Source organism: Leptonotus elevatus, chromosome 21 (genome assembly GCF_054856555.1).
Source record: "Leptonotus elevatus isolate MCC_2025b chromosome 21, RoL_Lele_1.0, whole genome shotgun sequence".
Taxonomy (NCBI): Eukaryota; Metazoa; Chordata; class Actinopteri; order Syngnathiformes; family Syngnathidae; genus Leptonotus; species Leptonotus elevatus.
The window spans coordinates 744,049-760,625 of record NC_141259.1 but is presented as its reverse complement, the minus strand read 5'-3'; the positions used below and the strand labels follow the sequence as shown (position 1 = coordinate 760,625).

Sequence of the window (16,577 nt, the reverse complement as noted above, 5' to 3'; positions counted from 1 at the left end):
AAAAATTGTATCCACTGCACACACTCATCCTCTTTTTCTGATCAGTTACTTGCATAATAAAAAATGGGGGGGACCCCAATATTTTGACATGAACAAATATTCTGAATGTCTTACGCAAACATCAAATGCTTTACTTAATGCATGTAGTTATGGTTATTGCTCAACCACAACCTGTGCTACCTTTAATGTAGCCATCCACTGTCAGCAAAATTAATAGTGTAATTAATATGCGTTAATACATGATTAATGCGATAATTTTTTGTGATTAATTAATTTGTTAATGCTTTAACTTTGACAGCACCAGTGAAAACTCAAGAAAATTTAAATACACATCAGGTCTGGCAAAAACAAAATGTAAAGGTTTTTGTGCCATTTTCAAAAAAAATAAAATTTCCAATTTGCCAGTTCCCCAATGTGCAAGTACCCCAAAGTGGCCCAGGCTGCGAGGGCCCTTCACAGCCACTCACAGCTCTAGATTAATTATTAATAATCCATTTCTTAAATATATTTTCTATCTCATATAGTGTATCTACAAAGCTATGCATGGAATGAATTTTAGTAGCAACAATTAGATAACCCAAGAACCCTCTGTTGAATGCTGGAATTAATGTTGGATTTTTCCAGGTCAGATACTGCCATGCTGTACAATGACCGAGCTGTGCTGGAGAATCATCATGTCAGTGCTGCTTATCGCCTTCTCCAGGAAAATTATGACTTAAACATCCTGGTCAATTTTTCCAAAGATGACTGGAGGTGAGATCCCTCCCCCCCCCAAAAAAAAATTTGGGGTGGGGTTGGTTGGCCGGAGCGTCAGCCAGTGTATCGGTGTATTTTTCTATTACATTGGGGGGGGGGGGGCATTGGGGGGGGGTAGGGTTAGTTAGGTTATTAAGTTAAGTTATTAACTTTAGAAAGTGCATTTAAAAAGGGATCATCCTGGTCCATTTTTCACTCAAACTCATTGTTTGTTTTTTAATCAGGAAAGTGATATTAGCATGCATTTTAATTTTCATCTGTAGCCATGCTTTGTACATTAATGTTTTTTTTAACTGCACCTTCTTTGTGTGGGGCATTCCAGGGAAGCACATATTACAAGGGGGTGGGAGGGAATCAGTTTGTGTTTTTGATTTTTGTTGTGTTTGTTCTTTCTTTCTTTTTTTATGTGAAGCACCTTGTGTTGCTTTTAAAGTATGAAAGTGCTATAGAAATAAAGATTTGATTGATTGATTCATCCGTCTGTTTTGAAAATTCAGGGGGAAAAACAAATGTGAATTGCATGACACGTTGATCATCGACACTTGGAAGTTGTAACACAGCTGTCTTGTTCTGAGCATCGCTTCCCCATTGATCGAGGGCGCCTCGCTTTTAGGCTGGGGCTGTCGCAGGCTGCTTCGACCTCCGTTCCGTTCCGTTTCTCCAGAACGAACGCTGGCCCAGCTCGCGCGGCACATCGTGGATACCGGTGGAGAGGACCCGTTCCCACGCGTGCAGCCCGCGTCACGGCTTCTGAGGTGGCCACCTTGAAACCTCTCTCGCTGAGTTTAAACATATAATTAAAGCGGGGAGCCATCAGGTACCACGCGGCTGCCAGTGGAGGACAGTATCTTCCCCCTCGCACAGCCCACAGCCCAAGTCAGCCGAGGGGGCCACCTTGAAACCTAGACAAGGCGGCGTCGGTTCCCTCACACCTGAGATCAAACAAGACTAAAAGGAGAGGAAAAGAAAGAAACTAACCAGTAGCGGTGAGTGAAGAGGGAAAGCATCGTTTGTCTTTAGTTGTTCCTGGTCCAAGGCGAACATAATAGCTAATAGCTAGTAGGCTACACTCTTGTTCATCTCTTTTTTTGAGTTGACTCTAAACTGCGGTGGCCCAATGCTGCTCCCCCTCGGGATTAGCAGATTAATATATGGCTGGCTACTTGTAATGCAGCCGCGCTGCACAATGTATGGTATCAGTTAAGTATTGTGATACCACTTAATGGATCGATACTGCGGATCGTGTGAACAAGTTATACAGTCAGAATCGGTTTAAGTGCTATTGGCACTGAGTAATAGAAGTTTGAATACAGAAAAATAGGTTAAAAGTTAAAGTACCACTGATTGTCACGCCCAACTAAGTGAGGTGAAATTTGTTTTCCGCATTTGACCCATCCACTAGTGATGGGCATGACAGTTCTTTTAAGTGAACTGAATCATTAAAAGTTCAGTTCATTAAAAAGAACCGTTCAAAAGATTCGTTCAACGAACCGTCAACCAACCACACCACCACCCCACACACCCCGGGAACGGACGTCATAAATATATATATATATTTTTAAAGTTTTTGGGTGTAGTGCTTTATTGCTATTTTAAAATTTATATACTAATATAATTTAAATTTTTATAATACTGCTACTGCTACCGCTACCCACGGTAGACAGAGAAGATCATATTTAGGTGTAGCCTACATGTTAACATGTTATTTGTTGTAATAATTTATTTCAGTTAAAGATATCCCCAATAACATCATCTCCCCGCTGCTGACGAGCGGGGCACCTCGTCATGTACTGGCGACTCAAGAGACTGTCACATAGATTCAACGTTAATTAAACATTGACCTTTCAAACGTTTTAATTAAACCAAAATACAATGTAGATGCAATGTCATCTTTTAAACACAAACTTCAATGTTGACATAATGTTGTGGAATCAATGTTGATTGACCAATCAATCTTCAGTCACTCTGCCCCCCAGCTCTGGAAAACTCTGCCCCCGGACCTCAGAAACAGTGACACTCTCTCCACCTTCAAATCAAAACTCAAAACTCACCTATACTGCCTACTCCATCTAATGTTTCCTCCCTATTGCATTGATTTTATGCCTTATTTATTTATTTTTCTTTCTGCTCAATTTTTGGGGGTTTGTTTTTAACTGTCTTAGTTTTCTTTGCCTTGCAAAGTGTCCTTGGGTGTCCAGAAAGGTGCTGATAAAATAAAATGAATAAATTATTATTATTATTATTATTAAGTGCTTTGTACATAAAGTTGAGTTGAGTGAATGAATGCCTTCAAAGTTGAGTTGAGTGAATGCCTCATATCAGACCACCAATGACCATCACATTGCAGACTATTTACGGCAAACCACTAGGACACAAAAGTGATCCAAGGAACCGACAGGAGTTTGTGTCCGTTTTAGTGAATCAGGCCCTAAGACTATTTGATAAGAATCAGTTTCATATTTCTTGTAACAAGCAATTTGTCACTCTTTCAGAGAATTACGGAATCTGGTGGTGGAGATGGTGTTGGCTACTGACATGTCCTGTCATTTTCAGCAAATCAAAGTCATGAGGAACCTCCTTCAACAGCCTGAGGTGTAAGTATTTATAATAATATACTAATACGAATACTGTATGCATTTGATATAGAGCTCTGGATTCTGCATGGATGAGTTTACGTTTGTGTTTTTGAATAGTCAGTCTGTCAATTCAAGTCATCTTTATTTTTATAGGGTTTTCAAACAGCTGTAGCGCTCACAAAACGCTTTACAGAAACACATAACATAAAAACATTACCAATAATACACTCATAACCAAACGCTTTACAGAAACACATAACATAAAAACATTACCAATAATACACTCATAACCAACCAACAAATCTTTTTTCCATTCATAAATATACTTTGATGTTTCAAGTGGTTATAGATGAAAGAGGAGAGATTTCCCGCCAATCCCATTACTTCCTCTTTACCCTGTCTCATTTATCTCTTCCCTCTCCCTTCTACATCTTTGGGCAGGCTAAGACAAAAAATCATATAGCGTCTTTCTTTCTTTTTTTTTTAAAGAGCTCAGTATTGTTCATTCGGTAATATCATCATTGCTCTTTTTTTTCTTTTTTTTGTATGTGTGTGAGTATGTGATTGTGTATGTGCGTGTGTGTGAGTATGTGATTGTGCATGTGCGTATGTGCATGTGTGCGTGCGTGTGTGTGTGTATTCGTTAGTTCACCAAAAATCTATTTAAAAAAATCCCATACCGTTCACCGAAACCGAACACCGCCGTCAGGAGACCCGAGGAAGGACCAAGGAAAACAAAGGAAAGCGAAATCCAGCACCGACCAGACACCACCCACCGGGCCACCAACCAGAGTTCCCCACCAACCCCAGAAACATCCAAACTCCAACAAATCCAAAAAATCAGGGAGACCTCAAGAGACCAAAGGAGAGACCGAGGAAAGGAAGGAAGGACAAACGAAGCAGAGCGAGATCCACAGACACCAGCCTCCACCGATTCAACGACCCGAGGAAGAAGCAGACTGTGTCCAAGCCCCGATAGATGCTGGCGTGGCGGATCTGGCATGCATGAAAATCTCCACCAAAGAGGGGAGCTGTCGACCCCAGCCAGGACAGAGCAAGCGCAACACCTCAGGGCCCCCCAGGCCGCAGCAGCGCCAAAGGACGACCCCCGGCCCAGGGTAGGGGAAGGAAGGCGTACAGGGGAGGGGGAAGAGAGGAGGGAAGGAGATGACAAGAAGGGCAAGGGGCAGCGGCAGGGCCGCACAGAGAGGGGGAGAGGAGGAGGAAGGGTGGCGAGGGAGAAGGGACAGGGAGGCGGAGGACGGGCGGGGAGAGGCGAGGAGGTAGAGGCAGCAAGGGGGAGGAAGGGGCCCACAGGCCCCGAACCGCGTCGCCGGGCCCAGAGCGACGGACCGCGCCGGAGCGGCGCCGTCCCGGACACCAGGGAGAGCCCCGCAACGCAGCACCCCCAAGAGACCCAGGGAACGGCCAAGACGCAGCCGCCACCCAGCAGCCAACAGAGGGGCAGACCCGCCCACGCCCAGCCAGGGGGGGACAGCACCTATAGTAGTATGCAAGTGGGTTACACTTGCATGCAGTGAATCCGAATATTAACCCTTAGTGCCCATTGGAGGGGAATCTGCTCGATCCTGTTGGCAGCAGCTGCGTTCCTGACTATAAAAACACAACCATTATTTACAAATTGCCAAATACAGAAACATCAATGTAAGTTATCACGATGCGGTGGCTCTCGCTAATAGGCAGAATTAAGTAACCAGGTTTAGGTTAAAAAATTCTATATTATGTATATAGAATTTTAGAAAAAGACCACGTTTCTTTAAATTTTGATATTTGGTTTTTATTTGAGGCAGATATGTTTTCCATTAAAATGTGATTTATGAGGAGATTAGACCATTGGTCGATATTCAGAGTTTGTTTATTTTTCCAGTTAACAAGAATTGTTTTTTTTGCGATAGTAAGGGCTACAAGTGTAGATTGAAATTGTGTATGTGGTAAGTCAGTTGTTGTTAAGTCACCTAGCAAACACAAGTTTGTAGAGAACGGTATCCTACAGTCCAAGACAGCGGAAAGTTTTTCTAAGACTTAGTCCAGAAATACATAACCGGAGTACATAACCATAAAGCATGAAAATAAGTGTCTGTAGTGTTTTGTAGTCTGAGAGTCCCATTTTCTTCATCATATATTGAGTAATGTATGTTCTATGAATAATTTTATATTGGATAAGTTGTAAATTTGTGTGTTTTGTCATTTTAAAAACGTTTTCACAAACTTGAATCCAAAAGTCAGATTCCGGAGCTATAGACAAGTCTGTTTCCCATTTCGAGATGGGTAAAGACGTTTTATCAGTATATGAAAGTAACTTATATATTTTTGAGAGTTTTTTTGTTGTTGTCGGAGAAAGCTTGGTAATATCTTTAGCTAAAACAGGCGGTTGGAGCGTACCCCGAAGTGTTGGAATTTGTTTAAATTGAAATGTAGTGACACAAGTTGTAATCAGCCTCGCTCCCTACGATGAAGTCTGACATTTGGGTGCAGTTGGTTCTGAGGGCGCGGGGAAGATGCCCCTCTCAGTTTCATACCGCAATCCTTCCCATCCACTTTAGACGCGGCAAAAAGCCTTGGTAAAACTAACATTCCTCTTCCTGAAGAGTCCAACTTATAATAATGAAATATTAACATCTACACCTGCAGAAAAATAATAAAAGGCATTTGCTCTTACCTGAATTAAGCTAAATGTAAAGTAAGACATTTTTTATGCTACTTGCACGATAGGAAAATCCTAGTTTTGTTATTTAAAATGTAAATTTCATGTACATTTTACATAATCGTTTTGTAATGTAAATTTGTTGTTCATAAATTATTTTTCATACACAAATGTCAAAACGTTTTTATGGTGATTGGCATTGCAGACAAACAACAGTTTCATTTTGTGTGATTTATTGTTTAGCCATTATTTCAATTATGAATTTTACAATGGATAACCCCCCCCCCACACACACACACACACACACACACACACACACGTACGCAGACACATATCTACATAGACACCCTCTAACAATTTCAATTAATCACAATACAAATCTATAAATTGATAATTGCTATTTTTTTCTTTTACTCAAATTTAGAAAATACTAATCAGTAAACTTGTACATGTACAATGTAAGATTTGTATGAAAATGTATTTATCTGAAACTTCAGGCTTATAAGCCACTGAATTTAACAAACAGGTCGCAGTCTGTTTCAACAGGCTTAATTCTCCATTAGTATAACATTCTTCCATGCTTAAAGTGTGAACCCTAACCCAGAGTAAGACATTTTGTTGAATAGCTCCATCAAAAGGCGATGTTTAAAAATCGATTTGGGCGCATATTTAATCGATTTGAGAATTGTGCACTGTAATATTGTGATATATTGCCAAATCGATTTTTGGCACATTATCATGTGCCCCTCTAAATAATAAATTAAATAAAAGTATTAATCATCAGAAAATGAAAAACAAATAATGAGAATTTTTCACAGGCCAATAAATTATAATTAACACAAATGAAATAATATGTAATATAGAATACAAAATACAAAAAAATGCCACAATGACATTTTTGGTAAAAAAAAACACAGGAAACATCAATAAGAAAAAAATTAGGTCGTTTATACAAGTAATCAGAAATATATTTTGAGGTAGTAAACTAAATAAAAAATAAACAATCAGTAAACATTTCACATCAAATGCTGCAGTTGCACTTATCTACACCTTTTGTAAAATGCTAAAATTGAAAAGTGCAAATATCTATTAAGGCATACAAAAATGTAAGCTCACCGTGAGCCCGTGGCTAAAAGCTAATAACAAAACAAGCGTCACTGATTAGGGTTGTCAAAAGTATCGATACCAACACAACATATTCGGATACGATATCACTTTATCATGGTATCAATACTATCAATACATGGTAGCGCGACCCAGACCACACAAAACGATTAACTCAAATATCACACATAAATGATAATAAAATTAACAAAAACAAGATCCAAACATCAACTTATGTTCTCATATTTTTCAATAACTTTACTTTTAAACAAATGTTTAAAATTAGAAATTGTCTGACACCCTTTTAATTAATCATTAAGGTGATTCCATACCTTCACACCACTAATAGTAATACATTGATCCTTTAATTTAGTCCAAGATGTTATTCTTTCAAAACGTACCTTCCTTCGGAGTTCGTGTCTACATTCTTTTATCTTAAACATATTCTCTATATGACTAGGGCGCTGTTTATAATACAATTTATACATTAAAAGTGCAATTTTATAATTAACCAAGTCCTCAAATTTTTAAGTTCTTAACTTAAATAACACATTTGATGGTTCTCTACTATTTGACTTTGTTATTATCCTTATAGCTCTCTTTTGTAGAATATATATTGACCTTATTTCCAAACAATATATTATGCAAGGCAAAACCAAAGAATAATACAAAATATACAAAGCATGATTCAAAAGATCCTTCACCTTATATAATATGGCAATTGATTTTGCTCTTCAAATCTAGATCTTTGATTTAACATTTATAATCTATCATCAATCTATATGCATTTTCCATTCCAATTTGTGATCCAAGATAACACCTAAAAATTTCATATCAAAAACTCTTTCAATTTCCACTACCCCTATTCTCAATTTAACTGTTGAATCCATTTTACGATTACCAAATCGTTTTTGTTTTTGTTATCTCTTTGACTGCCAAGCATTTTCAGAAAAGAGGATATGTGGGTGCCAGCTGATTTAAGTATTTTGACTGATCTTTCAAGGTCCACAGAAAATTTTGTGTTTGGACTATGGAAACACAGACACTACCAAATGAAAGATTGAACTCTCATCTTTCATCAGAAAAAAAAGTTTGTTTCTACCTTATTCCGTTTTTCAGTAATCAACAATAGAAAATAGGTTAGTTTCACCCAAATGCTCTGTTTTGGACCAAAATACGGAGAAATCAAGCTTTTTGTGAAACGATATTTCATGCACTCTAGTGAATTTGACACCTTTTTTTTCCATGAATGATGCCACAAACACCTAAACAGTGCTTTACTTCTGTAAAACACTACCACCAACAATGAAAAAAAAAAATTTGATAGCAAAATACGTTTATTTACATTCAACAGTGTAACAATTTGGCAAACTATTTACAAATGTGTGCAACTGTGGTACTATTTACAATTGTGTGGATGTTTCAACTACACAGTTTTTCTTTTTGTGAGGTATATTGTGTAAAACTCCCCTGCGTGCATGGGGACGCAGCAGGATTTGCACCACAGATTCGTTTCACTGCGATTGCCCCTTCACGTGCACTTTCTTGCTGGCTTTTTTTCCGGGGAGTAGCAGGTATATACTGCAGTGTGTGTTTGGCCATGTTGTCATCAAGTCTACTCTCAGGATCATGATACGGTGACCTGGTGTTACGTCTGGCTTCATCATGTCCTTCAGTTCCTATACCGGGTGGTAAGAGATGTTCTGATCCATCTTATCCACTCCATTCATGGTGGCATCGTAGTCCAGAACCAGTGTCTTCTCCGTGATCAGACTGTACCCACTCCTCCGATGAATATGCACTGGACTCGGGGTACTCTTCATCGTCCGATTGAACGTCCGCTTGTGCATAAGTGCTCGTTTTCCGCCGTTAGCAACGCTAGCCGGTGAGGCTTTACGACGTGATCGAAGCCGCCGCGTCAAGGCTTCCAACTTCGGCGTCAACGCTTCCAACTTCGGCGTCAACCTCGGAGTCACCATCATCATCATCAATGTGCTCTTTAGCAATGGTCGATGCTTTTCGTCTTTGAAAAAAATGCTCAAGCGTGAGCTGCTTGCCATTTTCGCTTCCTCAGCCATTCCTCCCCTCAACACTCTAGCTCCGCCTCACGTCTTCTACTGACGCCTACCCGATCTTGTCCAAAGAGAGTCATCGCTGCCATCTAGTGCCCAAAAATAGTCATTATACTAACTCGACCTGCTTGATACTTTCAGCACAGCTTGCCAAGGCTTTTCTCCCCCCGTTTCCAAAAAACCCCCATAGTGAACGTCTTTTAACGTCTTTGGCGGCACTCATTTGGATTTTACTAAACGTTATTAAACATTTTTGGCGGTCAAAGAGTTATTAGCCATTAGCCAGCTACCGCCGTTATGCTCAGTAAATGTTGGTTTGTTATTTGCTATTAGTCACGGGCTCACGGTTAGCTTTATGCTCAATGGACAAGAGAAAGCAAGATGCCTTGTGTTTTTGTTATTAGCCATTATCCGGCTACCGCAGTTATGCTCAGTGAACGTTGGTTTGTTATTAGCCATTAGCCGCGGGCTCAAGGTTAGCTTTATGCTTAGTGAATGTGTACCTGCTTCAAGCCTCAGAGCTTGTTGACCACAACGGTGCTCATTTGCAACCCATGCACTTGACTTAAGATGAAATATAAAAGCATTATTCAATTATAAGAAAAAATTATGCGAAAAAAGCGGCGTGCAACACACAATATATGCTGTCATGTGAGCGCATGACTACGGCTGGTAATGTTGCAAATTTAAGGACGGATTAAGTTCTGTATGTAGACTGTGATGTGAAACGGTACCGCTCAAAAAGATAACTGTCCGGAAATTGCAGCATATCTATGCACGGTCTGATATCAGTCTCCCGACGAATATTTAATTCCCTGCGCAATAAAGTGGCACCTTCATCAATATTGTATCATTGTCAAAAGGACATGCCATGTTCGTGACAAAAGTGTACTTTACTCTATAGACTATTGCGTTTTTATGTAAAAACTCGCCAAGCGGACTTTATGGATGAGGAAATGAATGCCGTGTGTGGCTTTAAGGAGGCGGGGACAGAGAAAACCTCGAGGTTCATTGTGAAAAACCTGCAACCGACCAGGTTTGGTTCATGGAACATGTTACTACAGTAACTGACTGAAAGCTTAAATTACCTCTTTTTATGATACAGGCCTCTTTTCCTCTGGTTTCAGTTACCTCCCTTTCTGAAATGGAAGATGTAGAGTTTCCCACATTTCTGGGTTTCTTGACCCAGAGTTCTCACTACCACAGACAACCAAAAATGTTGTCATTGTGGCAATTTTTGTATTCTTTCATTTGTGTTAGTTATAATTTATTTGCATGTGTAAAAATTATAGTGTTATTTTTTCATTTTCTGATTATTAACTTTTACTGCCAAAAACGTTTAATGACGTATACTAAAATCCAAATGAATGCAGCTAAAAAAAACATTAATTGACGTTTACTATGTTGTTTTTTCTTAATGGGCAGTGCAATGTTTGTGCAGCGCTGCCTTGTCATTGGGGTTGTAAAATCCAAAAACACCCAATAACTATGGCCAGCAGATGGCAACATTGTATCTTTTTTCAATGGGTTCCCAGGGTCTTAAATTACATTAAAACATGGCAGATCTTAGGAAATAGAACGTTTTCAAGGATGACGTGAATGATCTAAGCCTTTGTCACATTCAATCTAATTCACAGTGTCACTAAACAAAAAAATATTAGTGCCAAAGTCATTGTTATGCAGATAATGTAACTTTTCACAAAAAAGCTTGTTTTCTCATGTTTTAAATTTTCGCTCAATGTCACTCAGATGACCTATTTTCAAATGGTGATTACTAAAGAATAAGGTAGAAATACTTTTTTCTTCTAATGGAAACGCGATCTTTCATTTGGTACCCACCATGTTTATGTAGCCACAGCATACAATATTCTGTTTGTCTTGAAAGATGAGTTAAATGATTTTGTTTTTCTTACCCGCTAAAATGCTGTACAATAGTTTACCTAGCGACGGCCCTCTCCTTCTCCAGTGTGCTGCTGCGACCTGTACAAACTTACACGGTGAAACGCCAGTGAATAGCGAGCCAGACACTCATTTGGTGTTTAATTCAAACAGACACTTGCTTGCAGTGGTTTTTTTGCTGGTGTGACCACAACATCCTATTTTGGCGATATGCTTTTGGCAATATGCTTTATTTTATTATTATCAGTGTCCAAACATTCATTGCATCCCTAGTCACTGAGCATAAAGCTAACCGTGGTAGCCGGCTAATGGCTAATAACAAAACAATAAGGCATCTTGCTTTTTCTTGTCGACCAAGACTGATTGGTTTAGCCCTACTGCCGCCGCACTGGCCATACTTAGCAGCTCTTAGCTGAGCAAGCAAAAAATAAATAAATCTTATTGCACAGACATTGTTAGTGTCCTTCTAACAGTGCTCAATTCAGAGCATACATATTGCATTTGGTATGTGGTTCTCCAGTTGTACAGTGGCGGACAGAAAGCACTTCAAAGGGTGGTCACTTTAGCAAAGAAGATCACCAGCGGTTCCCTTCCTTCTCTGGACAATCTCTATCGCCAGCACTGTTTTAAGAGGGTGAAACAAATCCTTAGGGATTCTACCCACTCAGCGCACGCACTTTTTGAGCGTTGATAGAGTAGACAATTTTTGTATTGTACTCTTTGCGTGTTCAATTAACTGAATGGTGAGATTCTGGTGAAGAAGTCCCTTTGCAAAGGTATAGTTATTCAGAAGCTTCTGATCACACAAAAAGAAGACACTCAAGCCGTGTTCCGTTCAGATTGTGTGTCTCTCCTCCTTGCACACAGTTATTTATTCCAAATCCCTCTCCCCTCCCATGTGCATGTTCCCATGAGTACAAATCAGATTAGACTTGAACAATAATAAATCAGCCTGTCCTTGGACTCTCTTCGACCGGACACAGACTGGTACAAACTCTACTCCCTCCAGATAATATAAAAAAGAAACTTGTTACCCTTCTCTTTCCCAGGCAAGAGAGAACAAAGGACTATAGATTGGCTTAACATATGAATTAACTGTTGTCTTATATTTATATCTTTATAACTAATATCCAAAACGGTTAAAATATAAATTGAAACTGAAAAACAATGTTAATAATCCAACATTCCCTCATTTGAGCTCATGAGAGCTCAACACATTAAAAAATTTTTTCTCAATGGTTGTGTGGTGGAAATAATTATCATTAAAACATCCCTTTAGCAGGAGAGGAGATAGTTTAGCCCTTTAGCAGGAGAGGAGGTAGTTTAGCAATCATATGACATTAAAAAACAATTTGATACATTAAAAGATTTTTAGTGGAATAAGCATAGCATATGTGAGGCTTAACATAAAATGTTGTTCATTAAAAAGTGTCGCAATGTATCGGCAGACGAATATGTGTTCTTTGAAGCCATCTCGTGATGAAGTTCTTTGTTGAATGAGAAGATGATGTCAGCTTTTTGCAGAACCCCAGAATAGATTGCCTGCAAATGTGATTCTCGTGATGATTGCCCAGGAAAAGACACTTGACTTGATCCGTTGAATGATGTCAAAACGGCCGCTCCAGAACCGAACACTGGGTCAGCTGACGTGGCTCCCAGGTCGGAGGTGATAAGATTGATGATCATCAGTTGATGAGATAGCCGGCAGCCTTGTAGGCCAGTTGTGGAATTTCGTCTCCCCCTCAACCTGAGAATAAAATATGTTCATTTAGTCTTCTCATAAACCCACATAAATTTTATTTGGAGGAAAAACCCTGATAGTTTTTGTTAGTTGGGATTAATAAATGTTATTTGGTTAAGATCCGTAGGTCCTGTGCTGTTGGAACAGGAAAATATCTATTTTTGTGACATTGAAATAGAGCCCAGCCTTTGATTGAGTTGAATGACATTCGCTCATTCATTAATATAAGACAGAGCTTGTAAATATTTATTTTTCAAATAGGTTTTGTTCAATAATAGGTATTTTTTTTTACCACGACTAAATTTGTTCTAAATTTGCATAACTGTGCCTTTCACCATCCTGAAAGGAATCATTTTACTAGCATATCATATATTCTCTTCCCAGAATCCCACGACCGGCCGAATCGTGACATCCTGGAAAAAGCTCACATATATTCATATTATATATACTCTTTTGCAAACACTGGGCTCCAAACATTACATTTTTCAATTGTTTCTGAGATAAAAGATATAATATAATATAATTACCTTCATCCGGCGAATATGCATTATTGTCCTTGCTTGCTTCAGACTTACTTTGCTCCGCTCGATTCCCTCTGATAGATTTCTTCATATTCAAACTGTGGATTATCACTTCAAAACCTTTTCATTTTTTAATCTACTAATTCGTCTAGATTGGTTAATTTCTTAAACATAAACTCCCTCATTTTGACAAAGATCCACTGATTTTTTCAAACACGTCAAGATAAAGGGAGGATTAAATAGAGACCTCATAACTCAAAAGACGTCGTAAATAACACAACCCTCTAAATCAGGCTATGAGGTAAACGAGAGAGCTACAAAACACTACAATAAAAATGAGCACAAGCAGATACAATTTAAGACACTAATATATGATGACTTTGGGGCCATAAAAAATAGAGGTAACCATATTAATCTAATTCAGGATACGAATTACACAAAACTTACAAATATCTACCATTTCCTAGATTTAAGCAAACTAAAAATTATTCTCAAACTAATCAACTTCACCTCTTTTACATATTAGTGGGGCTCATAAAAAACACAGCATAAAAAATATTTCTGGGATTCATAAATCACAGAGCTGTGAAAAAAAAATCTAAAATTAACCATCAAACTCGCTATTATTTATTAAATAACATCAACTCAGTACGATAAGATGCATGGTTCAATATTATGTATATAAAACATATACTTAGATAATATATATATTAATAATATATACTACTGTGAAAACTTCTGGGAAGTCTTTTACTTATTACTACTCCTTTTATTCTATTATTTTGTCTATACTGTAGCTGCAGCTGGACGGAGTCCAGAAAAAAGTTCCTCACGAAAAAAAAAAATATATATATCGTATCATATCGTATTAATTAAATTCCCATTGTCCCAATTCAGAAACTGATTCTCCCAAGAAAATAGGCAAAAATTTAGTAGGCTATAGATTTAAATAAATTTTCTCAATCCCTCATTTCAAATTCACATATGTCGTTTTCAATTTCCTGAAATACCTTGCTATAGATCACAGTTCCCCATTCAACACATTAAGAATGCCTTGCATATACCGTGCAGCATTTCACTGATTGAAGGGTCGCATCCTAGTCAGACCACCAGCTTTTTTAAGTCAATGTTCAGGGCGGCGGCTGTGTCAGACAATGTTCAGCAGGCATCAGCGATGAGAGGAGACATCTCTGTAATGAGGCTTGTACACAGTCACTGGGCATTGTGGAAGTTGAGCACCATGTTTTTTGTAGGCACAGGAGGAGAAGACTGTGCTCTGCGGCTTTTGACCTTTGATCTCTGCCACGTCCATTCAGACGTTGTCTGCAATGTGGACCCGATGACACATTTTCGGTCCTTCCAGGCGCTCACCTCGACCAACGAATGCACCCGGCTGATCCAATGCACTACAATGCCAGACTGAGGAAATGGGATCATAGCAAGATAGTTAACTTCCTGCTTTCTCAAAAATGGCTTAACATATGAATTAACTGTTGTCTTATATTTATTTCAAAGACAGCAGTGCCAACGGTAGCAAAGAAAAACGTACAGTGCAACGAACCATAGTGGATTAAGGAAGGAGATTATTATTGTGACTTCTTCTGTAAATACTGGCACAAGGACCCCCTTAGCTGTTCAACAACGTGCCTGATGTTAAACAGCGCACAAGGATCCCTTAGTAGTCTAACAATGTGCCCAATGTAAAATACACTAAAAGTAAAGCATGCATTAACACAGGATTTTTCATCCACTGGTGCCATCACACCACAACAAAAAAAGTAAGGTATTTTTTATTGTTTAAAAACTGTACAGGGTGCACATGTTTTTTACATAAATAGAAATTAAAATTGGAATTTTCTGTTTTTGGACCTTGGGAACGGATTCATTGCATTTACATTATTTCCTAAGGGAAAAAATGTTTTGGAGGTTGAACAAATCGGACTTTGAACATGTAGCGATAATTGATGTTGTCTTTTGGACGAATTAGTAATTTGATCAGTGCTTGAAGAAGTCGTAATTTCCCCAATCGCCTATAGGGGCACCACGTTCTGTTTACTTTCAGTTTGGAGAAACACAACGAATAAAATCCAAATTTTCGTTTATGTATTCATAATCTGAAGTCGCCACATTCAAAGTTTGTGGTTCTTTGTATTACTAAAATAATTACTAATCCACTCGGACACAAGACTGAACCCAATTTTTTTTTTAAACAGGCATTTATTCACTATGGTTACACATACAGAATCACAATACTGTCTACCTAACTATCATACGGTGGAAAGAAAAAGTATCAAATAAAGTGAAACTAATAGAAATAAGAAAATAACAATTTAACGAGGTAGAAAGGAAAGGTTTGACTTGCCATCTGTGAGATTTTTGAAATGGAAGTTGCACCAGCGATATGTCAAATTGGTTATGAGACGTGCAACTTACTGGAGTCAGTTGGACCGAGCGGACGGAGGGATGATTGGTTGAAGAAAGAGGAAAAACCTGCTCCAAAAAACAAGGTAAAAATAAAAATTATGAAAAGTGGTTCCGCAGTCGGACGAGGGCGACACAGCTTGACTCAGGTGCGGTCAGGACTTCAGAGTTGTCCTCTCGGCGCGCGGGAAGATCCGCGTATCAGCTGGCCAAAACCTGCTCCTAAGGCCAAGATTCGCTGCGTGTCTGCGTCCCAAGGGGGATCAGCCGTTGAACCAGTTCTCGCTGGTTGGTCTGATTGGACACTGAGAGCAGGTGCGGAGTGACGCACTGGACTTGCGCGTGTCCATTCAACTGTGATTGCTGGGTCCCAACGGGGTCACGTAAAAGTTTGTCTGCGGCTGTGTTGCAGGGGTGGGACGAACACACAAAAAAGAAAATATGAAAAATGAAAAAACAAAAAGGATGTGTCTGTCTGACAGTGCGGGCGCGTGCCGGCTTTGTTGCACGGCGCCTCCGGTGCGATCAACAAGTCCGAGACACTTGGTCGTTCAGGTAACAAAGGTGCCATGTGGTTGAGAACGTGGCACGGCACTGGGACCCGAACTGACAAAAGGACTTCCTTTTGTCAGTTCGGGGCCAGACGGAGGGAAAAAGGTGGAAGATAAACAGGAACAGCGGTAGAAGACGAGAGAACGAACAAAGGCCGCGCCGGCTGTTTTTAAGTTGCGGGGCGTGTTCAAGAAGGGAGAACCGAACCCTCCCTCTTTGACTCGACTCAACTCCAAGACTTTTTAAACTCCAAATTATTTAAAGAATTAA

The 16,577-nt window shown here is 39.2% G+C and overlaps 1 protein-coding gene and 1 long non-coding RNA gene across 2 annotated transcripts in view; one reads left to right on the top strand and one right to left on the bottom strand.

Annotated features, from left to right (window-relative positions):
• The window catches only part of LOC147155501 (dual specificity calcium/calmodulin-dependent 3',5'-cyclic nucleotide phosphodiesterase 1C-like), a 100,432-nt gene that overhangs the window by 59,501 nt on the left and 24,354 nt on the right, over positions 1-16,577 (top strand). Inside the window, 2 exon segments of the mRNA XM_086066414.1 lie at positions 625-753; positions 3,249-3,350. Coding sequence (XP_085922540.1) covers positions 625-753; positions 3,249-3,350 — 231 coding nt within the window.
• On the bottom strand, positions 11,943-14,922 carry LOC147155503 (uncharacterized). The gene is made up of 3 exons (XR_015092142.1): positions 14,884-14,922; positions 14,399-14,753; positions 11,943-12,819 (listed from the first exon to the last, which is right to left on the bottom strand). It is a non-coding gene; the product is annotated as an uncharacterized LOC147155503 (long non-coding RNA).